Below are 26,930 nucleotides of genomic sequence, written 5' to 3'. Positions count from 1 at the left end.
CCTCGGGGGCAGCGGGGGGCCCGGCAGGGATGGAGGTGGGAAGCATCACCACCCTCCCCGCCTTGCCCGACGGCGGCGGCGGCAGCGGCGCCTTCCCGCCCGGACACTTCAAGGACCCCAAGCGGCTGTACTGCAAGAATGGGGGCTTCTTCCTGAGGATCAACCCGGACGGCAGAGTGGACGGCGTCCGAGAGAACAGCGACCCCCACAGTGAGTGCCCGTCCGCCCTCCCCCCTCCCCCCTCCGTCCCCTTTCCAGGTCGCCGGGCGAGTGGCCCGCCTTCCTCGCCGCCCAGTGGGTGAAGGAATCCCCACCCCCTTCAGGCCGCGGGGGTTTTCCGTCAGGATATCTTTCAGCCGTTAAAAATAACCGTAGTAAATATTCTTAAAATACCCCCTTCTGCTTGGGGGCAGTTGACACTTAGATGGACCAGGACCAGGTTTTGAGCTTTGTGAATCTTGTCCCTTTTTGCTGAAATCTATATCGGAGTTCTGTGCGCCCCCCCCCCAACCCAACCCACTGGCCACAAGTCCTAGAGATGGTCACACACCCCCGTCCCTACCCCACTGGTTATCCTCCGGCGTCACATTCATTCCATCACACCGACTTCCTCAGCAAGTGTGCCACTCATATTGGGTACCCTCCTCCCTAGCACTCATTTTCTACCCCTTTGGCTGGATCAATAGATGCCGGTGGTTCCCTCCCTATAAGAAGTGATTTCATGCAGAATCATCTCTCAAAAATAGTGCCATCTTTCTCAGATTGTACATGTATTAACTGGTCTAACTTTGGCCCTGTCTGTACCTCTAAGACCATAATATATGAGATTTTCAGTGCTACCCCTTTCTGTATAATACTTTCTCTCTGGTACTTGCCATTCAGCTAAGCCACCCTGCATCTCACCTACTAGCCCTTATGCTGAGCTCCCTGCCCCCTCCTCAAGAAACCAGGTGGACCAGATACGGAGACCATATTTAATGTGCATTGTGTGCATTACCTCCCTTGCAACCATTTCTCTATAACGTTATATGCCCCATAATTTACTGCCTCTGCATAAGATCCCATTCTTCCCATTATTGAGCTCCACCCCATCGTGTGCATCGTTTCATTTACGCCCACAAATCTTAGGGGTACCCCCCTCGCATTGTATCATGTCTTCTAGCTTCCACTTTCTCCAGCTTTGCTCCTCCTTGCCAGACAGAAGAATTATGTAACCACTTTTTCCAGGGGCCTCCTTCCCCTCAATGAGCACTATGTGTTCCCATTGGACTTTGTAAATATCATCATCTTCCTCCACTGTCAGCCACCTCAGATCCTCCTTGTATAGTAGTCTCACCTGTGTCTTATCTGCTGCTCAATTATTGTGTTCCCTCTCTTGCATCCACTGGCCTGCCATTTCTGCCCCTCACATTGTGTGATTTCATCCTAGAGTTTCACTTGCCCAGGATTTAAATATCTAATGTCCAACATCCATATTTCTCTAGCCACTGTATTTTATATTTTCCTTGAGCACATGCAGCTGCTACCTTTACTTTTTATTCAGTGTGACATCATCAGCATTGTCACTACTGCACTGGTCTCTTTCTTACAATTCTCTAGTATCTTCTGCCAGTAAAAATAATAACAACAGTAATACTTCTGCAGTGCTTTTCTAGAAATGTATTCAAGGTGGGTAATGATAAAAACAGTAAATCTAAAGCAGAATGTGCTTCAGTCATCCTAATGTCTCTCAATGACTAGGGCAGCAGTCATTTCCCCAACAATCCCTCTTTCTTTCTGCCTGCCTGCAGTTCCTATGTGGCCCTTGACAGTTTGTCAAGACTCAAGCACTAGGACTACATCCTTATACTGAGGCTTGTTGGTTGGGTATATGGCTTTGTCTTTACATATGAAAGGGTCTGGGTTCTTATGGGGGGAGGAGGAACCACTGCACAATTGGCATTAGTGATTTTTTTTTTACTAGCACACTATTGTAGAGTCCTAATTAGATTAGCTAAGGAACATAATGTATCCTGGAATGCACCATTTACAAAATCTGTTTCAAATATAGAATCTTGCAATTTGAGAGCTCCCAGTAGATTTAAGTACAGCACGTTTAATATTTTTACTGCATTAGTGTTCCATATACCTTAATGTTTTCATGTTTGAGAACAATTTAATATTATATATACACTATAGAGGAAGGATACTGTTGGTTTAACGTAGGTAATGTATTTGCTTGCCACTCAACTCCTTTTGAGGGATTTCCTGGTCTTTCCAAACGTGTTGTATGATGGTCACATATAAAGCAAAACAAAATGAGAAAGATTAATGTGGATCAGTGTGGGGGAGAAACAGGTAGATAATTTCTGAGTTCCTTTCCTTTCCTTTTGATGTACTCCTGTATTAGGCTTTGTATTTCTGCTGCATATATTACTTTGCTCAAATATGCACTTTGCAAGTTATTTCTCTGACTGTAATGTTTGAAAGACTTATAGTTATTCCTTTTGGGTTAGAGCTAAATATGATAGCTTGCACCTGGGGTTCTCAGCCTACCATTGTCTTATATTTGAAAAAATGCATACTCCTTCTGACATTATTTTTATTCCAGCAGTGGAAAATTTGTGGATGCATTCCCATGAGCAAAAACTGTAATGTTAGAAGATTCCGTAACAGCTATCAGAAACAGACGCCTAGGCTAAGCTGGTTTATGGGAGTGATTAAAACTGAATCTATATTTAACCATATGGCCAAATATTTAACAGTTCAATGTGCAGACTTGTTCTAAAATAATCAGGCTGATTACATACCCTAATATGGACTAGGTGTCTTGCCCTCATTTATTCACTGCTTTTTTCTACATTACTTGCTTAACATTACAAACCATAACATTTTCATCTGCTTAATCTGCTTTAGGCAGTCATGTTTGGGATCATAGGAAAATATTTGTGCTTTTTGGAGTCAGTGAATTGATCATTTATTTATAATCTTGTCACCTACAAAATCTAGTAATCTTAGATGATGGAAACACATTAGAGGAGGCAAGTACTATGGTGAAGCTGTCTTCTGTTGCTTGGTTCTTAGAAGAGATTTTCTTACTGTAACTTGCATCATTTCAAGTGTGTCACAAAGACTGAAAGCAGGAATTCACCCAAAAATCCCCTTTGCAAGCTCTTATTGTTGCAATTTCTCCTAAATACATTGATGTATTCCTTTATCCACTTGGCTTTTGTTTTTGGCAAGCTAAAGTAATGTGAAAAACAAATGGGACAATTATAAATAGTGATAACAATTGTAACACTGCATTTTTTATCCTGATTTTCTCCCCTTTCTTTTGTATATTTCTTAATCATTTTACAGTATTTCTAAACACAGGCTATGACACAAATTGCCGCTTTGTCTTATGCAAGACCATTCACTGGTCCAGCAGATTTTAAAATTTATTTTCTGTAAACAGCTGGCCCCAAGCCTCATTGCAGTGTGCTTTTATAACTCTCCATCGTTTTAAAAAGCAGTTTGTGATGCAGTGTGGGAGCCTGCCGTCTGAGGAAAAAAACAGGTTATATAGTCCTTGTACTACTTAGTTGTCCCAGGCAAAACATGTAAATAATGTCTTAAGTGCCTTTTCTGTTTCTTGCATTCATTTTCATTCTTTGTTTTGCTTTTGCCTTATTCATGCCAACATTCATTACTTACTCCCTTCCCTCTTTAGAAACTTCAAGATACTTCTACTGGAGTTATCTCTCTATTCATATTTAAAGTTGATTTTTAAAATATGGCACCAAAAGTGTGTTTGAGGTTCTCTCAAGGGGTTTGCACACATCTGAATATTAATGGATGATAAAACTTTTCGTTAACTGAATGTGCACCCCCAGCTAAGTATTTCATACAAATTACAAACTTGAAAAGTACAAAAACTGCCTTAAGTGTCACATGGGGTAACATCCTAAATATCATATATCATAAAGTCCTAGATTGTTACACTTGGCAATAATTTGACTGGTAGCCTCTTACTTTTCACACCAATAGTTGGTTTAAAGTTCTCTGTCACTGTCTCCTCTAGAATTCTTTCTGTTTCGCAATTGCTTTTGCTTTTTCCTTTTTCCCGCTTTACTTGTTTTCTTCCACTGCAGTTCTCTTGAAGTTTGATATAGCTTCTTTTTTCTTACAGGGTATTTGCATTGCAAATCTAAGCAGAGTTAAACCTTTCTAGACCCATGGACTTCAGTCAGTGTAACTGTGCTTAGGCTGAATCTGAAGAACTGTGTGTGCACATGAAAGCTTATACCCAGAATTAAACTTTGTTGGTCTTAAAGGTGCCACTGGATCCAAACTTTGTTCTGCTGCTTCAGACCAACATGGCTACCCACCTGAATCTGTGCTTAGGCTTGTAATATAAATTACTTTCAATATTCAAGAATTTGGGGTGTGTGCATGCAGATTTTGGGACTGGAGATTCACATCTGCTCTCTGCCTACTTGTGAGATCTCTGTTGGACTGTATCTCATCCTGTTTCAGTGCTGGAAGAACTATATTCAACTCTGAGCCCTAAAATATGGGCAGAGAGCCAAAGTGGGTACAGATGTGGTCTCCTCTTCCACTCTGTTGTTTTTAGTGGTCCTTGAAAATGATTAATGTTGGGGGTGAATGGGAACATTGGCTTGCTAGCCAATGCTAGAATCTGGTGGGCTGATGTTCACCCCAAAATTAAGTAGCTCAAGGACTGGCTGAAAGTTCCTATTGGTGAAATATGGCCTTTGTTCCTACATGTTCTAGAAAAAAATTCCCTAACCCTCCATTCCGTTGTTGGTGGAAAGTGGCATTAAGTCACAGCTGACTTACAGCAATCCTGTAGGGTTTTTCAAGGCAAGAGACGTTCAGAGGTGGCTTGCCATTGTCTGCCTCCGCATCAAGACCCTTGTATCCCTTGGCAGTTTTTTATCAGTCTTACACAGACCTTTATTGGCATATATTAGGTTACAGGGAGAAGCAAAAACAAATAAAGAGGTAACAAGGAAAAATAAGTCAATCATCTGCATCTATACATTGCGCAATCGATCCTTAATTACCAAACTTAGAAATAAGGCTACCTTTTCAGTTCAGTTATTTCGGGTGATGAATCATTCAGGAGATGGCACACCTTCAGAGCATCTGGGCAGCCTATCATGTTAAGTAAAATTGGGTCTAAAAGAGTAAAATGTATATCATCATATTGGGAACAGTATAGGAGAATATGGAAGACCGAATCGACTTGATTTAGAGTCTGACATGCACAGAGTCTTGCTGAATATGGAATCCCATTATATCTACCATAGATGACAGCAGGTGGAATAGTATTGCATCTAGCAAGTTCAAATGCTTTGCACAATTGTGGGGCATGGAGGGCTGATAAATAAGAAGGCAGATGGCCAATAATTGGAAGAATTCCAAAATTCAAGGGAGAGCAGGATTTATTTGCATCACTGACTAGTTTTTGCATTTCAGTATCCAGGATTCTACGTTTGATTAACTGACATGCATTTGTTAGAAGTTTTTTTTATCCAAGTACTAGCCACAGCTGACCCTGCTTAGCTTCTGATGAGATCATGCTAGCCTGGGCCATCCAGGTACTTCATTCCTTTACTTTTCTGTATTTGGTACAACTGCTTATCCCAATTCTAGCTACCATCATGCCTGTTAATCTTTGTCTTATTCTGTGTAGTGTAGTTTTTATGCCAGCCCATTTAAAGGACTGTATCATTCTGTGTTCTGTATAGTGTGCTAAATAAATAGCAAAAGGATGTCTTTGCATCCTTTGATACTTTTAATTTAACACGCCTGCAGCCAGAGTTTTGACTAATAAGTACCTATGCACCCAGCACACACTACTCCTGCAATCAATGAACTGTGGGACAAATTCTTCCTCCATGCTGTTTCTTTTGTCCATCTTTCTCACTCTCCTGCACAATCTTATGTTTCAGTCCCAGAATATCTTCTGTCCTCCTATGCCAGTTCTTCTCAATATCTTAAAATTATCATGATTGTATTTAGACTTCTGAATCTCATAAATATACCACATAATATAATTCATGTACTAATTAAATTATACTATTCATGTTTTTAAAGGAGTAAAGTAATAGATGTTACTTCCTCTCCAGTCCTTTTCCCCGTGTCTTCAACGTTTCAAACATCTTACATCCATAATCCTGGCTTTGGGGTATTCATCAGGAGTGGTGGAATCATTGTTTGCTTTTTGATGGAGGGAACTACTTAAGGACATATTTAGTAGAAAGAAGAGCTAGTTATTAAAAATTGCACATGCAATTTTAAATCATTGCTTTAGAGCAATTTTCCCATTTTAAATTATTGAAGAGTAAGCACAGAGTAAGTACAGAAGCTGTTTTATATATAGATTAAAATATATTAATACTAAAATGCACATTTTTACAAACTAGAACCATAGTTCTATAACCTGCGATTATACAGATCATTGCATGCACTGTAGAATTATATCTACAGAGACAGATTTCTGTTTTCTCTATCTATACCATGATATCCTGGATCCTAGTGGCTATGACAACTTGCTAGTTTTCCAGTAGGAAATTCACAATGATACTCAGTAATAAATGCAATACATGATTTATTTTGTTATTTATAATGCGTAACCTCAGACACTAGATATCTGTAAAGCAGCCTAAACACACAATGCAATAATAAACAGAGTTACACCTTTCTAAGGGCTAAACAAGGCATGTGGTTTTTTAGAGTTTGGTCAGGGGTTCCACACAGCAGCTATGAGGAATGGCTGTTAAAAAATAAAGGAGAGCCCATTTTGGGTTAGATCACCACCATGAGGGAGGAAGGGGTCCTGCTTCCCCGCCAGCTGTCTCTCTTGCTGAAATAGCTTGGAGGGGGAGTTATTTCCATGGTTTTGCTAATCCACATGCATAGAATACTTCACATGGAGCCTTGACAATAATTTAAGGTTAAGTAAGGTGCCACAGTATTTGTGAAATACTTTAATTCCCTGTGGTAAAAATATATATGATGACTAGTATTCTGGTTGAGTTTACCAGGTCCAGGGTACCCAGCCTTATAGGATTTGTCAGTTAGGAAGAAGTTATTCTACCACTGTGCTGTTGAAATGGGAAAAGCCTTGCAGCACAGGTGTTACAGTCAGTTAAACCCTGTGAGTGGGATGGAGTTTGAGAAATATAGATTCTATATAGGAGGAAGGATGTCTCAATTCCACAGCCATATAGGAAAGCACTTAAGGAACCATGTCTTGAACTGCAAGGAAAGGTGGGATAAAAGTGATTTAATAAATAAATAAATATGAGCCTTGAAGGGCTTTATGATCTGCCAATCAACAGGGATGTCTGTCTCGCCTTGGGCCAGGGCCTTTTCAGCCCTGGCCCCTATCTGGTGGAATGAGTTCCCATATGAGATCAGGGCCCTGCGGGACCTTTTACAGGCCAGACAAACATCGACCAGTGGAGGCGAAAGGAGAGTCGTGGAGAGCTGCGGAGGAGCGCGGGACGTAAAGGTGCAGGCGTGGTGGAGCCAGATGTGGATATAGCCGAGCTGGAACTGATACGGACCGCGCGCCAGAAGCCTCCAAGCTAGAAGACCTGCCCTGACAGCAGAGAAATGCCGACCCCAAAATGGACCGCCGGGACCTTTTACAGGCCAGACAAACATCGACCAGTGGAGGCGAAAGGAGAGTCGTGGAGAGCTGCGGAGGAGCGCGGGACGTAAAGGTGCAGGCGTGGTGGAGCCAGATGTGGATATAGCCGAGCTGGAACTGATACGGACCGCGCGCCAGAAGCCTCCAAGCTAGAAGACCTGCCCTGACAGCAGAGAAATGCCGACCCCAAAATGGACCGCCGGAGAAACTGAAGCCGGAGCTGAAGAATAGCTACCCCCCGATAGGCAGCCCCCACCCCTATACCATGTGGCCTTAGTAAGGGACTTGAAACTTGCACTTGCAACCTGCCTGTAAAACCGCTCTGAGACCTTCGGGTCAGAGCGGTATATAAACCGAAATAAATAAATAAATTCTGCAGGGCCTGCAAGACAGAGCTCTTCCGCCAGGCTTTTAACTAGGGCAATGGACATCCCTCCTTCTTTACTGGGCCTCCCCTCAGTGGGTCAGAATTGAATACCGGAGATGGCATTTGTAAGTTCTTAATTTTAATGATAACTTGCACTGGATGAATGATGCTGTTGGATTTTATTGGTGGTTTAACTGTTTTAATTTTTGTATATTATATTTTGTACCAGATTTGATGCAACCTGCCCTGAGTGCTATGCCAGGAGGGCAGGATATAAATCAAATAAATAAATAAATAAATAAATAAATAAATAAATAATACACTTACATGTATAACTCAGTACATTAGCAATTTCTGATCATGTATGCCTGCTAACTAAGGTCATTTGCACTAGTCTTTGCATCTGAGTAATACATCCTCAACAAGTAAGCTTACAATTTTAACTAGTAATTTGGTTTTCTCATTTGGGCTAAACTGTGAATTCAGTGTTATAACAAATTTCCTGCATTCCTAATCCAACAGTAGTAGTGTATACAGAAACAAGATCCCATGCATTTATCCCCCTTCTGGATTGGGACCCACATGTGTAACAAGGGGCTCCATGCACAAAGAACCTAGCTTGATTTTTCCTATCCAACTGGGACTACATGTATGATGTCTTACTGTTGAATTGGAACTGTTCTTGCAGTGTTTGTAGTCATTATTGGTGCTGTCCGGTTTGATAGTGCTGATTACCAGCTTAGGGAAGGTTTTCTGTTTTCTTAGGAAATAATTGGGTGCAGTGTTCCCTCTAAGCTGTGGAGTCTTGTGAGCAAAAATTCTTCTTTGTGAGCTACTGGCATTGAAGCTGCGAGTGAGTGATTTGGCTACTGCATAGATTAGCTTGCTGTGGAGCCATCATTCCTGAGCTAAGACAAAAATATGTGAGCTGGAGGCTAAAAAACTGTGAGCTAGCTCACACTAACTCAGCTTAGAGGGAACACTGATTGGGTGCCTTGTCAGCATTATGTGACATAAAAATGTTTAAGGTATCCTAATTCTTTACACTGCTGTTAACACTGTGGAGTACTCAGTTTTCTTGAATTCTTTGGACTGGAGTGGAGATCAGAGGAATAGTGTTTGTGTGGTCTAAATTCTATTGTTAGACTGTGTTCAGAAGATAATGGTCATAGTTTCTGAACCTGTAGCCTGTGACATTGTACCTTATCACCCTTGGTTTTTAATAGCTATCTAAGACCATTGAATGTGATTTTCCAAAGCTTTGGATTTGATGTTGTTAATGTGTTGATGATACCTAAATATAGAGAGACAGCTGCTTCTGGTGGCTTAGCCTCCAGAAGCAGCTGTCTCTGTTCTAGGCTTGTGTCTGTGTGCTGTGGTCAAGTAGCTGAAACTGAATCCAAATAAAAGAGAGGTGATGCTGGTTGGTGAACTGGATCTAGAGGGGACTGTGTTATGAACTTTTGATGGAGCCAGTCTGTCATTGATTAATTCACTTAAACGTTTGGGAAACCAGGTTAGTATGGCAACTAAAAGTGTTTCTGCTGCTACACAGGAGTGTAGCCAGAAATTTTGGTTGGTCGGGCATGGGGAAATCTGGGGGGGGGGCACTCCGGCTGTGCCTGCTGCTCCTCTTGCAGCAGCAGCAGAAGCAGCAGCACTGGCTCCACTGCAACCTCTAGTCCTCCTCTAGTCCTTTTGATTGGAGAGGCTCAATTCTGGGCTGCTTTTCTGTGTAAGCCCGGGGGGGTTGTCTTGGACTCTCTTGCTTTTGCATTTTGATTTTTTTTTTTGGCAATTTTATTTTATTTTACATTTTAAAAAACCTATTTATTTTTCAGCCTGGAAAAAAGTTAGACTGAAGCTTCCCTGACTCTGCCTTGGCTCATTTTGGAAGCCCCATGTACACCTTACATTTTAAAAATATTTGTGAAAAATTTGTTTTTTGTCTGAGGGGGTGGTGCTCATCTGTGAGGGGCATTGTCCCCAAATGCCCTCTGTGGCTACAGGCCTGCTGCAGCATCTTTTTCATGGCAGTTAATGCCTCTCTTAGCAGACCTAGTCACTGTATGACTTTGAGACTAGACCACTGTAAGGCATTCTTTGTGGGACTGCCCGGAAAACTTCAGTTGGTCCAAAATGCAGCAGCTCAGTTGTCATTTGTCGTTGCCACTTTGCACAAGTTACACCTATCTTGAGATATTTGCATTGGCTGCATCTTTGTTTCTGAATACAATTCGGTGCTGGTTTCCCCCTTTAAATCCCTTCATGATCTGTGACCCAAATACTTAAAAGGCCATTTCTCCCATTTGAATATGTGCAGCAGCTCTGTTCATTCACTCAGTTTCTCATGGAGGTTCCTTTACACAGAGAAGCCAAAACTGCCATTACCTGATCTTGGGCTTCCCCCCACAGTGGCAGAATTTTAAGGTAATTAACAGTGTAGTCCTGTATAGAGTTGCATCCTTCTAAGTCCATTGATACCAGTGGGTTTATATAAGGGTGTAATTCTGTTTACGATTGCACTGCAAATTGATCTTTTGAGAGATTGTTCTAAATAGAGACTTCATATTGGCTCTAAAGCCCCTGCAAGAAGCTAGTATCTCCATAAAATCTGTTTGGGGAGTTTAGTGAGAATTCTGTTGTTATTGAAGAGGCGTCCTGCTTCCTCATATTCTGTGCTAATGGCTCATATTGCACAAATTTTCTGTGATGATAATACAGTATTTATGGCCAAGTTCAGACTGGCAATTTGAAGCGCTAGGGAGTCATGGCAAAGAAGACCCGGAACAGACCCGGAACGGCTTTGTCGTGGTACTCCCGTTCACACTACAGCGAATGAATCGGGAGGATACCGTGGAGGAAGCACAAGGGAGCGTTTGCACTGTTGGCCTGCCCCTGGCGGGCTGTTAGTGGCTGTTTCTGCGCTCCGCTGCATGCGCCTATGCGCATGAGCGCCTGCTGCAGAAACAGCCAGCGCCTATTATCAATGACTGTGGGTTGTTCCCGCCTTAACAGCGCTTGCGTTCACACTCAAGGAACTGGAATCAACCCGCTCTACACATGGTTTGCTACCACTTTCACCTGGTACTTTTTAAACTCAGGAGGGAAGCGGCACAAGACGGCTTGAGTATGGCTGGGGGACGCCTGAAAGATGTGCCTGTGTGAACCCGCCCCTTTAATCTGCTACTGAAACGCTCCTGAAACGTTCGGCTGCCGGGCCAGTCTGAACTCGGCCTATGAGTCTACACTGTCTCCAGCTCTTTCTCTCAAGGTCCATTTTCCCTTGCTCATTCTTGGTCAAAATCATTTAACATTTTCCCCCTAGTTTAAGTTTCTTCAAACAGAGATATATCTGTATAGGTTTTATTTAGTCCACACTATGTTTTCTTCAGGTTTGGTGTTTGTTGCAGTCACAGTACATTTGGGGCTTCTGTTTCTCCAGAGCCTCAGCTCCAAATTAAGTGTGATGGCAGCAAATGCATCTGTCTGAGTTGGGTTATTGCTAACCCCCTACAAAGTAAGCTAGGGAGATGGTGTGTGTGCATGCTGACTTCTTCCTATGCTAACCGCCTCAGCACTCTAGGCGAATAATAATCGAGATTAATTGGTTTTGTGCTCTGCTTCATAACACTTGAAAGTGCAGGAGCAACATTTAACTAAAATAGATTTGGCCCAGTAACTTTACCATAGTGTATGTCATGCAGGGGCCTCATGAAAGAATTTTCCTCAGAGGGCCTCTGCAACTTTGTTGGAGATGGGCCTTGAGCTTTTGGCTTGGAACTGGCTTTTCCGTAGTAGAGACGGTAGTAATACTAGTCATTGATCCAAAGACGTGCAGCCTGGGCTTTTTTTCAGTGAGTACACAGACTGTCTTCTTGTAAACTGAAATAGAAGTGTTTTGCTAATCATTTTCTCAGCTAAAATTAATTTGCTGCAAACTAGCGCTTCAGATTTTTGTATGATCCCCTCCTTTTTTTTCTCTCCAAGAGAGGAAGCTTCTTTTGTTTACTTTTTTGCTTTATCAGGATCATGCAGTGTTCTCAGCAAATGTGAAACTGTTGAAATTGCTGTACAGTTTTTGTGAGGTCACAATCATCAGTGAAATTAGTACACTAAAAAAAAAGCTAGTGAGAAGTCTGGAGTCTACCACTGAACTCAGGTTCCTGCTTTTATATAGAAACATATTAAGAATGGAATTATTGCTGCAAAAGGATCTCAACTTTTATCGTTGTTCAGATGGAATGTTTTAGCTGGGAGTAGAGAAAAATGTGTAGAGAAAGAGTAGAGTAGAGAAAAACTGTGCTGGATTCTGCCATGATTCTGATGTTAATGCTTAACAAAGCAAGAAACCTACTGTTGATACTTTAGTGGAGGCTATGTGTGGGAAAGTGTGGTGTCTGCCAATTCATCTGCCCCGCCATACAAGTTTGAGCTAAAGAAGGAATATGCTAAACTGAAAGACAAAGAAGGCACATAGGAGGTATCTGTCAGATCTCATATATTTTAAAAATGCAATGTATATTTTGACACACGATTATTTCCTCTCTTCTGGAAACTGGAGATGAATGGAAAGAAACTCAGTATAACTGTCACAGCATTTTCTGGTTCTTAGCCCAGAAAGTGAGTGTTTCTACTGCCAACACAATGGACATAATTGATTAACCAGGTGTTTTGAAAGTGCAGTGTGTGCTGATTTCATTTGCCAAATTTAGAAAACCTTAGAGATGCTTTTTTCTTATCTAAGTACCTTATGGGTAAGATTTAAGTACTTGTTTTTTTTCTAGGAAATTCAAAATATCCTTATGTAGTATAGGAAACTGTGGCAAATGTGGAAAACCAGAATTACTCCAAATGCTTTGGGGGGGACAGACGGATGGACACACATACTATCTGATATCTTAGCCATGAAGGTGTTTGTGAAGAAAAATACATGTCAAAGATATGTCAGAAAGTAAATCATAAAGTACCCAATTGTTACTGAAACTGAATTAAATCCTGCACTAAAAATTTAAACCAGAATGTAGCTTGGTGGTATAAAATCCACCAGCACTATACCTTATTAAACAGTGAACTGTTTCCAGCAGTGTATCTTTTGGAGTCTGCAAAAGCCTTTCCAGACATTGGCCTTTATTGCACATTGTAAAAAACAAGAATCCTCATTTAGCACCTCAACTGTAGGGGGAGGTTAAATTCTTTTTTCTGTCTAGTGTTGTTATGAGAAAATTGCAGTCTCCTAGTAGGAGCTAATTGCTATCTGTCAACCATTCCAGTAATGTTTCTTTTGTAGTTTATTTGTTTATTGATTTACTACACATATACCCTGTCTTTCTCCCCAGTGGGGACCCAAGTGGCTTACATTGTTCTCCTCTTTTCCATTTTATTTAGTTGCAAGCATGTCATATTTTTAGTTAGAAGATTGCATTAGTGTCATTGTATTCTAAGCAGTGGTAGTCTTCTAAATGCATTGATTTCGTCCTGACCTGGATAGCCCAGGCAAACCCGATCTTGGCAGATCTTGGAAGCTAAGCAGGGCTGACTCTGGCAAGTACTTGGAAGGGAGACCTCTAAGGAATACCAGGGCTTGGGACGCAGAGGCAGGCAATCAGTCCACCTCTCTGAAAATGTCCAAGCCCCAGTAGGGGATGCCAGAAGTCACCATGACTTCCAGGCACACAAGCACACACATACACACATATTAAATATAAATAAACAATTTGGGCATGATGTTCTTGTAAAAAAAATGTATTGATTTCAATAGTCTTAGAAGGGTCAGACTGCCTGAGATTGCACTAGAACAAAGTTTGAGTCCAGTGGCACCTTTAAGACCAACGTTTAATTCTGTGTATAAGTTTTCATGTGTATGCACACTTCATCATGTAGAGGATGGAGATGCATAAGTAACTGAGCAATAGATATGGCTAAGATTGGTTTAAGACAGTAACTGCATAAGTAACTGAGCAATAGATATGGCTAAGATTGGTTTAAGACAGTTTGTAAGACCTGTTAATCGCAGCAAATTAGCATACAGTATAATAAAAGAGTTTACATACAGATGCGAGAACTGAATGATGTTAGATTGCACTGTTACTCTTCCGTCTCCACAGGCCATGCCTGGAAGTGCTTTTTCAAAAAATTAGTTGCCATAACAAAAAAACAAAACAAAACTGACAACCACAAGCAAGAACACAGGAACACAGAGGTCGTTTGCATATGCGACTTGATTGGCTTTTGCCTCTAACATTCTAAACAGTTTTGCTGTTCTGAGGTAAAATGTGTCCAATCTCCAGGTGAGGGCTGGAGATCACTCAGAATTACAACTGCTTTCCAGATGGCAGAGATCAGCTCCCCTGGAGAAAATGGTGGGCTCTGTATCCTTATATGCTGCTGAGGTGGCCCCTGTATGACAGCCAATGTGACGTAGCAGTCAGGGCTTCAGAGCACGGGAGAGGCTGCAGGTGGGGGGTGTGGAAAGCTGAAGAGTGAGGGGGAAATAAAGGTAGGTTGATGATTGGCTTGGAAGGAGATAGGGTTGCCAACTCCAGGTGGGAAATTCCTGGAGATGTGAGAGATGGAGCCTGGAGAGGGTGAGGTTTCAGGAGGTGTGGGACCTCGGACAGGTACAAAGCCATAGACTCCACCCTCCAAACCAACTATTCCCTTCTTGGGAACCATCATTGCCAATCTCCAGGTAAGGGCTGGAGATCACTCAAAATTACAACTGTTCTTTAGGTAGCAGAGATCAGTTCCTCTGGAGAAAACGGTGGACTCAGTGTCATTATACCCTGCTGAGGTCACCACAGCAAATTGACACTGAGTGTCCAAGGCCGGGGCACCAGCCCAGAGCCTCTTTCTAGAGGCTGTTGTATTTATTTCCACAATGAGCCTTTTTCCTAGTAATCTTATAAACCTCGATCATGTCACCCATCAGCTATCACTTCTCCATTTTCCCTTGGTCTTAAAGGTGCCACTGGACTGTTTTGGATTGCTAGCTATGGGGGGGGGGGTTTCCCATGTAGATCTGCCCTCACAGAGGAGGGAGAACTTGTACCTGAATAAAACGTGGTCTCAAAGGTGCCACTGGACTGTTTTAGATTGCTAGCGGGGACACATACACACACACACACACACACACATGCAGATCTGCCCTCACAGAGGGAGAGCTTGTACTGAATATACCTTGGCCTTAAAGGTGCCACTGGATTGTTTTGGATTGCTAGCTATGGGGGGGGGGATGCGCAGATCTGTGAAGAAAGAAAGAAAAAAAGAAAGAAACAGAGAGAGAGAGAAGGAAGGAAGGAAAGAAAAGGAAAGAAAGAAGGCAAGAAGGAGGGAAAGGGAAGGAAGGAGTGAAGAAAAGGAGGGAAAGAAAAAGTGAAGGAAAAGGAGGAAAGAAAGAAAGAAAGAGAGGAAGGAAGGAAGGAAGGGAGGGAGGGGGAAAGAAAGAAATAGAGAAGGAAAGAAGGAGGAAAAGAGGGAAAGAAAATGTGGGCTGGGAAAGACGAGGGGTGGGCGGGCAGGCTTTTCCTGGGTCCCGCGGCTGGGTGCGGGCTGTGGCGATGGTGAGGGGGGAGGCCGGAGGGCCTTGTAGTGGCCCCGCACAGAGCCATAGAGATGGTGAGGGGGGAGGCAGGAGAATCCTCTAAGGGTGTGTGGAATCCCCCTAGAAAGCTGAAGCAAAGTAGCGGTCGAGGAGCAGAGGTTGCCTGAGACAGCTCTCGACGAACCCAGAACCGGATCCTCATTGGTTATTGAATGTCCCATTTTCCTGATTGTACTGACCTACTATATGTAATCCGCTTTCAGTCCCTGTGAGATAGATGGACTATAAACAGCAGAACAAATAAATAAATAAATAAAACATTGTAACGCTAGCGTATCTCTACAATTTGGCATTGTTCTATAGAAAGGCGGTATAAATAAAAGTTTACTGATTGTAAACCTAATCATTCAGTGAACTGAATGAATCCGTTCATTTTAGGATGGTACAGAAAGAAGACCAGCAAAATGTAAATTTCTCCTGGCAAAGTGCAAAAATATTACTTCCTACCACATTTCTGTATACTGTGATTTTTTCAAGTGTAGTAAATAGTTTTTTAATTATCAAGAAAGGTAGACATATCACCTTGTTTTTGCCATTACTTAAATATCTTGCTTTTGATGGGTCATGTTTTTCTTTTTCTTTTGAAAATTTGGCAATAACATAGAATTGCCAACCTCCAGGTGGGGCCTAGAGTTCCCCTGGTATTACAACTGATCTCCATGCTACAGAGATCAGTTCCCCTAGAGAAAATGGCAGCTTCAATGGGTGGAATCTATGACATTATATACCTGATGAGGGCCCTCCCCTTCCTAAAATCCATATTCTCAGGTTCCACCCCCAAATCTTCTGGAATATCTCAACTGGGATGTGGCAGCACTACAATAACATGGTGCTGTTTATCCCAGCAATAATACATAGCTGTATTGCCTTCAAATTGTCCAATATACCCGTGTATGATTTCAACAATGAATACAGACTTAAGATTTAACAAATATGTACTGATTAGGTTTCACTTTGCCAAGGCCTTTTTTAGTTCTAAAAATTATTATTACCTCCACAATAATCCTTTAAGATACAATGTTTTTAATTCTGATTTATAATACTAAGGCTTGGCTCTCCCTCAATACTACTGTTGTTCAGCTTCTTGCAGAGTATGTAGCATACCTTTACTAAATTCATCCCCCCCTCAAAAAAACAACTCCTAGGCTACCCATAGGCTTTATGAATGTTACCAGACCACACAGCATTTAAACTAAGAAAGGTTATAGTAATTATGCCCAACCCCTGACCTAGATAGTTCAGGCTAGCCTGATCTTATCAGAACTCGGAAACTAAAGCACGGCCATCCCTGGTTAGTATTTTGATGGGAGACCACCAAGGAAGTCCAGGGTTGCTATGCAGAGGCAGGCAATGGCAAACCATGTCTGAACACCCCTTGCCTTGAAAACCCTGTGGAGTTGCCATAAGTTGGCTGTGATTTGGAGCACTTTACATGCATACAATTGTGCATAAGGATGATGACTATAAAATGGATATCCTATCTTGGAATCTTTACTTTTTAAAGAAAATTAGAGGAGCTAGTAGATTGAGGTAGTATATCATTGTAATGTTATAACTGTGTAGAGATCTAGCATTTAGCGTCCAGATAGCTCAGCTTAGCCCAAACTCGTCTGAACTTGGAAGCTGAGTAGGGTCAGCCACGGTCAATAGTTGAATGGGAGACCACCAAGGAAGTTAGGGGTTGCTGTGTGGAGGAAGGCAATGGTAAACCACCTCTGCTTGTCTCCTGCCTGGGATGCCCCATGAATAGGGGTCACCAAGGGTTGGTTGCAACTCAGTGGGATGCTTTTCTAGCAATGACAGATTTTTGAAAAAGCCTCTCATATCATGTGGAGAGGTAAATGGTAGCCACAGTGGTTGAGGTAAGAAAAATGGTGCCAGTATGGGCAGGACCTTCTACAATCTGTAAATAACTTCTAAGGTTGAAAATGTCAGAATGATCTGGAAGCAGTTTTTATGAATCACTTTAAAGGTCTGTTTATAAGTAAACAAGCTTCCAAACACAGAAAATCTGGACTACAAAAACATTTTAGACTAGTGTTGAAATGATCCACAAATGTAAGTTGATTTATTTCCTTACTTCCATTAAATGGCAGTTTTTAACTTTTTTTAAACTAACACATTGGTGGAAGAGTGCGTCAAGATGCAGATTTGTTTTCAGTCTCACTTTGCAATACAGGTTTTTAGGTTAAGTGCTGATCGTTTTCATAAGTTATGTGTAGACTTTGCATGTTTACTTTTCTATACATCTTCACAGGAAGCATGTTGGAAAAATATATAAAACTGCTCTTTTGGGAGGCAAGTACACTGCATAGGGGCAAAACTGTTTATCTTATAAGTGCTTTGGTCTGTTCGGTTTATGTACACAAAACATAAAGTTAAAAGTTTCTTAAAAGGAATATAGCCAAGTGCAGTTTTGAACTATGTGCATATATGTAAAAATGTCCTGAAAATCTGTGATACATCTTCAGTTGTAAGAATCATCGAATGTTCCAGTTTACTGAATTTGTATTGGGCAGAAGAATCCTGAGCTGTGACTGCGCTGTGGCGCTGCTGGTTGCTACCCTAAGGAGATGGTTACGTGTAGGTCGAATGGGGGGAAAAAGGTTACCAAAGTGTTGCTGGGTGCTGTTGTGGCAGCAGCCAGGTAATCCCGCTGGAGTGCTCCATCTCTGTGCGGTTGTGAGGCAAGGGTGGGGTGATAGAACAGGCTGGGAGGACCAATGCGAGTCCATAGTGCAGGAGGCCAAGCCAAGCAGCTGTCATTGGCAGGGGGGTGGGCCACAGGAGCGACGCTTTACCCTTGCTGCAGCCCCCCCCAAGAGACCAGTTCCCATTACGATGCCTGGCCATCTGTCAGTGGGGAGGGAGTGTCACCCATCAGCCCCATGGGCACCCCACGATGGGGCTCTGCACCCAGACCTTGCAGAACTCCAGAGCATGATGATGAATAAGAATGTGGATGTGTGGATGCCCCCCACTCATCTCCGGCCACAGCACCTAGATGGGTAACCATGGCATCGAGGGCATCCCTGTGCCAACCTGTGCTCCACCTCTGCTGGAGACACTGCAGGAGGAGGTGCGATGGGTGCCAGGGGCCTGCAAGGAGTCTCAGATAGATCCCCCAGGAGCCTCTCTATGTGTCTGTCCCTCACCCCTGTCTCTAACTAGGGCAAGAAGCCTCTCCAAGTGCCTAGCAGCCACTGTCTCACATGCTGACAGCACCTCCATCCATTGCTGCCTCCCCAAATAGGCTTACTGCCACTTGTGCTGGCCCTCCAGCTGCTCCGGCTCGATGGCCACCCATATGGAGGAAAGTGTGAGTGGGATGGGTTGTACCAAATGCGGACCTCATGCCTGGGGGACCTGGCAATGGGCCAGGATCCCCTCCTTCCTTCAAGCCACCAGAATCCGTGACACCTGGCCCAGGGACAGCTGCCCCACCCTGCTACCCGTCTCCCCCTGTATTTGATGGGGCAGGACCGCTGTCATCTGAAGGTGTTTAGTCCATCCTTGGCACTGCTTCATCCCCAGGTTCAAGGGCCTCCAGGATACCAAGCGTCCAGAGGACAATGGAGACTGCCATTGCCGTTCACCTCCTCGGGGTCAGGGCATGTAGTCATTCCACCACATCAGCAGCAAACGTCAAAGAATAGGGACCTGGGCACAGGGAAAACACACAGCAGTGAGGTGACGGGGACTCCCAGGTGACCGTGAGGCATGCACTCTGCTCCCCCCTGGAGGTGCCTCATCTCCTGGCCTGAGAGCTTGGCTGTTCTGGTCCTTCTCCCCATCACTCAGCTCCATTTCCTCCTTGCTAGGCATGTGGAGGCAGGGTTCTTGGCAAGAGATCTCGTGGGTGTTATGGGAGCACCTTGCTTGTGGAGACGGGGGCATATTGATGGTGGGGTTGCCCTTCTCCATGGGGGTGGGGGTCAGTACCCAGCTGCTCTGGCTGCTACTGCGTCCTGGGCCCTCGTTGCTGAATGTGGAGGACAGCCCACACCAGCTCTTGCTCTTGCCACACTGTCATGCCCGCCATGCAGCCCGACCCCAAGGACCCTGACCCAGGGGATCCTGCACCCTCAACTTCCGAGGTTGAGTTCCCTGCACCCCTTGAATTGCTGGACCTAAGTCCTGAGGAGGATGAGCATCAGTCAACAGGAGTGTTTGCACCTGGAGCCGCACCGGCAGAGCCGAGCACAAGCACCACACCTCCTGATTCCCCTCTGTATAGAAATATTGATTTCTAAAAGTCTCATGCCTTCTCCTGTGATGTCTTTCTGATAACAGGCTGTGCCTTATTTCCTGTTGCAAGCCAAATGGTGGGCCAGATGGCCTGAACAACTTTATAACCCACATTCTTCACACTTTCATGCCAAACGCCAGACCTCATGGCTCCACTTTCTGGCCCACATGCGACTAGTCACGTAGACCATGAAGTAGCTGGAGTTTGGGGTCAGATGACTGCAGGAGGGGTCCCAAACTTATAGCCTATCCCCTCACGCAGCTATGGCAACCAATAATTGGGCACACCCATGCCCACTCGCAATTGGCTGATGACCACATCTAATTTGTGACTGGAATTGGAGTATAATTGATCGAACCCTATGGGAGTGGGCTCTTTCTTAGCTCTCTCCCTTCCTCCTCTTGTCAGAATCTGTTTTATGACACTTGAAATGCTGTCCCTTGTGAAACAAAGACCTGCTTTGTGACTTGGAGCACATGGTGTGCAGAGATGGGATTCCTACTCAAAATCCCTTGGTGCTACCTGGATTATCACCATGGACAATCTTGAACTCTTGGATATTATCCTGATCTTGGTAACTATGAATCTTTAATGTGTAGTTAAGGCAAATTGCCCTAGCCTTTGTTATTTTTGTAATCTTTTATAGTCTGTTGCTGTGCTCTGTACTGAATAAAGGTCCTGCTTGTTTCTAACTTGTCTATGATGTTGTAACTTGGATTCCAAGTCTGAGTCTAGTGCCTAACGCTCACCCCATATGCTACCTTGGTAAGAGTAAAGCGTGCATCTCCGAAGTGAGTTGCTAAGGTGTTCTCTCCCAGATGCTAACTAAGGGTTTGGAATCTCTCCCTTAGGAAAGGCAGGGACTAGTGAAAAGAGGTTCTGGTGGCACATTGTTCTGAAACCAGAGAGGGTATAGACCATCTCGTGGTTTGTTTTTTAATGTACTGAAAAAGTACAAGATTCCCTCCCATCCCTGAACTGGCCTGGGTGGGCTAATCCTGTACACCCTCCACCGGTGGCTCGTTTCTGAGAGCAAAGGCGACGGGACATGGCAACCCGGCGAAAAGAGGCACGCATGCGAGGTCGATGTCCTCTAAACCTAGAGTACTGACCGGAGCCAGGACCCTGTTAGCGGCCGGTAATTGGCTAACAATCGGAACGGGCTCGTGCTGGCAACTAGTCTCTTGGACGACTCGCTGCACCCCGGATCTTGCGTTCCTGTCTCCTGGTTTTCGTACTGACTTCCCAGCTCCTGACTCTGGTTTGTGTGACGTTGTTTCTCTCCGGCTCCCTGACTATGGACTGTGTAGCCTGACTTCTGACGAACGGCTTTTGGCTTCTGAACTCTTTAATACAACCTCTGGTAACCCTAGGCTACGTTTTGACTTGGTGTTTTGGACTTTGCTCACTTTACTCTGTCTTTGCTCACTTTACCTTGACCTCGGACTGTGTTTCGGACTCCCGTGCCCTGCCTGGCCCGCCAGCGCAATCGTGACACACACCAGCATCTCCACCCTGCGAGTCACCTGTGGAGTGGAGGGACGTAGGTCAGGGTGGGTGTATAATCTTGTGCCAGATGATAGCAGTGGCCATGACATACACTGCATACAACACCCACCACAGAGCCACCCACTACCATGGGGGGGGGTATCACCACCTGCATGATGGCCTCTGCCCCCAGCAGCCCCTCCTTCACCACACACTGATAGGGAACACCTTTGGCCATGAGGGCTTGGACACATTTCTGAGTGGGCCCAAAGAAGTTGTTCCAGCACTTCAGAGTGGACATCTCTATTCAAACAGCATGTCCCAGTGCGGTACGGCAGCGGGAGGTCACAGAGCTGCTCTTGGTAGGACAAGAGCAATGTTTGCATGCTCCACCACCAACCTGTACAACAGTGCCTTCTTGGCCTCGATTGAGTTTGGCTGGCAATGGCCATCCCTGCCTCCAGATTTTGTGGTGGCTATGCCACTCACACAGAAGGGAATTGGGAGGTGGGCTGTCCCACCATGGGAACACGCCGATTCCTTCGGCCTGTCCCACACCCCATGTTCACACCATGGCCACCAGATGCCAGGAGGTGGTGGAGAGTGGGGGGCAAGGAGCCACACACAGAGGGGGTAGGTACTTTGCCGGGAGGAAAGGGCGGTGGCTAGATTAAGAGTGTGGCTCTGGGCATCTGCCACCATAGTGATCCCTGTCTCCCTTTCCTGCAGGGCCAGGCTGTCTACGGACAGGATGGCGCATCTTCCTGCCTCATCCTTGATGTGTGCTATATCCACTTACTACCACTGGTCTATGTATGGGTGGTACAGCAATGACAGTGGAGTCGTCATGCCTGCCAGTACCAGGCATGCATCAGTACCCTCTGTCTTGATTAGGTTCACCTAGACAGAGTGGCCATCCAAATCCTCTCCAGGGCCAAGCCCCTACTCCCAATGCTATCTCTGTCTTGCAGAAGATCCTGATATCCCTGAGGTTCCTGGCCACTGTATCCTTCCGGGGGTAGTTGCGGGGGAGTTCAAGAGTCCTTGGCTAGCTGCTGCCTAGATGGCTTCCTGGATGCCATGCTGGCACACCTCCAGGAGCCTGTTCGCTTCTCCACCAAGGAGGCTGACCTCGTGTGAATCAGAGGAGGGTTCACTTCATTCAGAGGCTTCCCCAATGTGGTGGAGGCTGTAGACTGTACACACATAGCTCTCATAGCCCCCTGGGAGGAGCCACAGGTCTAGCGTAACCACCACCACCACTTCTGTAGCCTGAATGTTCAGGCCTCCTGTTACCACCAGGGTATCTTCACAGACCTTGTGGCCAAGTTCCCTTAGCAGCGTTCATGATACACAGATCTTTGCAGCATTCAGCCACAGTTGCCTCTTGGCTGCCTGGCTGTAGGACAATGGATGGCTCTTGGGTCAGTATGGTGACCATGGCTGGGTGGGCATTCAACAGTGGACAGTACCCCAATGCCTAACATGCCATTTGCTCCAGGTGACTGAGGGTATCCTCTGCTGCCTATTTGCTGATGCCATGCCCTGAAGATGACCCACCAGACCACACAGCCCATAACCAAGCTTGCTGCCAAACGTACACGGACATTGAACAGGCATTTGGCTAGTTGAAGATGCAATTCTGATGCCTCCACTACATGGGGCCTCAGAGCCATGCAACCCTTGGCAGTGGCGAAGCTGTTCACAGTGTGTGCCATGCTGCACAACATTGCCATGCGCTAACACCTCCCACACCCTTTGGTGCAGCTGATGTGGAGGGTGGTTGGACTGAGATCCCATACCATCACTGGCAGCTCATGTGAGGCTGGACCACAGGGGCCATCTGGAGCTGGAGAGTGTGCGGGAATGCATCTGGTGCCAGAGGCATCCCAGTGGCAGCTGGGGGGGCCTCTCCTCCCTTTTGCCCGGCCAGGGAATGGTGCCGCTCCCATGATGGCTGTACCCCATCATGGAGATGGACACATCATGGCCCTGTACAGGTTCCCCCAATGGTTGTTCCTCCCAGCAAATGCCCACTTTTGCATGTCTTTGACAATAACAGGGTGGTCTGCTAGTCAGAGCAGAGTGAGCACTGTGGTGGTCCTGTGAATTACAACCCCCCATGGTTACTGCCGGCAGGTGGCCTCACCCTTCCAGCCATTCTGTTCTTCACACTGAATAGGATCCCCTGAATAGGGAAGGGATGACAGTGAATACAGAGCTAGGAAATTCCACCAGGTGTGAAGGGCCATCCAATGCAATTTCTGCAAACATAATGGGGGTGGGGGCTCGTGGAGTGGCTGATCCCTCCATGGTTAAGGACCTTTGCATCCAGCCCACGACAGGCAGATGCTCCTAGCACTGTAGGCACTGGGCCCCAGGATGCTAGTTCATTTGTGAAGCCTCACTCCCAAGGGACACCAGTGCCATATACCATCATGGTAAACATGCAGCTACCGGGCCATCTGAGAGGCTGGGATGCGTATCTTACACGGTGCCCATCCTGAGTGCTCTGCCCAAATGTGTTGAACAGTTGCCGCTGTTGGATTGCCATTCTAGCTCCTCATTTGCGTACCCAAATACTCCCAGGGGTGGCTGGGATACAGATGGCTTCATCAAGGCTCCGTAGGCCTGTGCCCTCTGGAATTGACCAAATCCCCACTGTGGCACTGTCAGCTGGGCCTTGCCAAGTTGGCATGCTGTGATGGCATTGGCACGGTCCTGACAAGCAGTCCAGCACTCTTTGTGGGCTGACTTGCAGACGCCAGGGCCAAATGGCTCTCCTTGGGCCAAGCTGTGAGCAGTCATCTGTGGCATTTTCCCCACGGAACCATGGCCTCTCTGTGAGCCACTAATCATGTTTGTGCACTGTGTGGCTGTGGCTGGGGGAACGGAGGCCTGTACCCTTGGCACTGCTGGTGCTCTACACTAGCATAAACTGCCCTTACTCTAGCGTAACTTGACTTACACTGGTATCAGAGTCAGTCAGCTTTCTATTCCAATTCAGCCCCCACTCAGGATTGCTCTGTTAATTGTATAGGTATATATGTGTGTTCTTCTTTGAAATTTAAATGAAGAGTGGCAACCTGTTCATTCTGTAGTGCAATGAACTCAAAAGTAGAATGTAATTTCAAAGAAAGGGTTTGTTTATTGTACACCTTATTTCTTTTCCACTCATGATACATTTGTTTATAAAAATAAATGCTTTATAATTTTAAGTGATTTGAGAAACAGCTTTCACTTGACAAAACATGGGTATTACTTGAAAATTGATGTCATCTTTCTTTCTGTCTAGTCAAATTGCTACTTCAGGCAGAAGAGAGAGGAGTTGTGTCAATCAAAGGTGTATGTGCAAATCGTTTCCTTGCTATGAATGAAGATGGCAGATTGCTTGCACTGGTAAGGATGTACTAACATTTATAAATAAACATTATAAAGGAACCATAAAACTTTTACATTCAGGTTTTGGGACAGGAAAGGTGGTTTCACTACTTTGTGACAGTCACCAAGGAGGCTAATCTTGGTGCTTTTTCTTGGCTTTAAAGACTTTCATTTACAGCATTGTACATGTATATACTTGTTGAAATGATTTATACATGATGACAAACCACAGGAACAAGCTAAGGGATCCTTGGACTGAGGTACTCTCTCCCACTTCCTCCACTGCTTATATATGGCTTGATAATTAGAGACTTCCATTTTTGTGGGAAACCAGTTTGTCATTAAGTTTGAACCACTAACTACAGTTGGGTCTTTTCTCTCCAACTCCAAACTCTATTCTCAACCTGGTCTGGAATACTGGTTTGGTTGGAGGAGAACATACTATGGTTTATGGTTCTGAAGTAATAACCTATGGTTTGCTGTGAAAGTAAGCTGAGAAGAGGGGACCTGTGCAAATCCAAGAAGCCACCAGGCTCGTTCCTACAAACCATAGTTTGTAGTTAGGTGTGAAACATTCTCTTGGATTCAACAAAAGGGAAACAAACCCAACCTGAAAAATCAACCTGTTATCACTGTACATGCAACTCCAACTGGTTGCTGTATAAAAAGGGAAACAAACCCAACCTGAAAATCACGTTAGGTAAATATTTATTGCACGGTGCACCAGGTCAAAGTTAAAAACAACACACATACATAGAAAATAAAAATGCCATATACAGCAACCAATTGAAGTTGCACGTACAATGATAACAGGATGTCAACAATGGTTTCACATAAAGATATATAACCACTAAGCCAGACACTTTTCAGGCCTAAGGGCTTTTTTCAGTGGTCGAAACCGTGTTGCACACACATAAAAAGTAAAGTATCTTTTCTTTTGAGGGGCCAGGCAGGTTTTAAATAATTCACTACAGGCTGAGGCACCAAATAAAGAACGAAAGACAGGCCTGCATATCACAAGGAACCAACACTCTGATATCTCTGAACCAATATTAAAAGTAATTCTGGTTCACATTTGCATGCCCTGAGGAAATATTGTTATGGCCAAGGATAAAATATTGCTTTATTGGCTTAATGATTATATGTCTTTATGTGAAACTTCCTATTATCACTGTATGTGCAACTCCAGTCGGTTGCTATGTATGTGTGCTGTTTTTAACTTTGACCAGATGGGAACATTAGTAAATAATTTAATCTAACTTTGTGGCAAATTGGTAATCTATAATGGTTATATTTAGTTTGCACTATTAAAATAGTTAAAGCACAGAATTACTGCTTACATTACATAAGGTAGAGGGTTTATGGTAACAGAAAGCTGACATGTTAAATATCCTGCTACTGTTTTTACTTCTATGTTTACAAGTGCTTACATTGTGTGGGTTTAATATAAAGTCACTTATTTTGCTAAGTGGGAAGAATCATCAACTTTTAATTAGATAGGAAGATCGAATTATGCCAAGGTGACTAGGAAAAAAAACCCCTGACTCAACTGACTATGACTGCTGTTCCTTCATTTTCAGAAATATGTAACAGATGAATGCTTCTTTTTTGAACGCTTGGAATCTAATAATTACAATACATATCGTTCTCGGAAATACCATGATTGGTATGTTGCACTGAAACGAACTGGGCAGTTCAAACCTGGACCAAAGACTGGACGAGGCCAGAAAGCTATCCTTTTCCTTCCCATGTCTGCCAAATGCTGATTACAGTGAGAGAGTCTACAAAGTGTGCCACAGCAGTGGTACACCTCCCCCTTCTCACAAGACAGAATAATGTGACCAAATATTTGTCAGGATTAACTCCATTTGCTGACTGATCTCTGATTATTACTATGGAGAACTGTGTATACTGCAGATTTTAAATTACTTTATTTCAAGGAGCCATTGTGCCTTTTAACATGTGCATAAGGATGTGCCTGTCTGTGTTAGAGAATGTGATAGGATAAAGTACCTATACACATCTGTTACCAAGTCAATATTATACTTGTTTTCTACTTGAGGATCCTAGAATAATGTTACAAAATACTTTTGGACAATTCAGCATAAAGGAATTTAAAATGTGCAGATCTACAGAATTGTTTAGCCTTTTAAATGAAATAATATATAATATCCTTTTAGAATTTTTGTTTAAAAGT

The 26,930-nt window shown here is 44.1% G+C and overlaps 1 protein-coding gene across 1 annotated transcript; it reads left to right on the top strand.

Annotated features, from left to right (window-relative positions):
* Positions 1–7: 7 nt before the first annotated feature.
* Positions 8–26,923, top strand: FGF2 (fibroblast growth factor 2 (basic)). The gene is made up of 3 exons (XM_015410225.1): positions 8–210; positions 24,648–24,751; positions 26,314–26,923. The coding sequence occupies exons 1-3, from the start codon at positions 30–32 to the stop codon at positions 26,497–26,499; spliced, it is 471 nt and encodes a 156-aa protein (XP_015265711.1). The 5' UTR covers positions 8–29; the 3' UTR covers positions 26,500–26,923.
* Positions 26,924–26,930: the final 7 nt, after the last annotated feature.

Source organism: Gekko japonicus, unplaced genomic scaffold, assembly GCF_001447785.1.
Source record: "Gekko japonicus isolate JY-2015 unplaced genomic scaffold, Gekko_japonicus_V1.1 scaffold1086, whole genome shotgun sequence".
In the NCBI taxonomy this organism is placed as follows: Eukaryota; Metazoa; Chordata; class Lepidosauria; order Squamata; family Gekkonidae; genus Gekko; species Gekko japonicus.
This window is presented reverse-complemented; position numbering and strand designations above follow the sequence as displayed.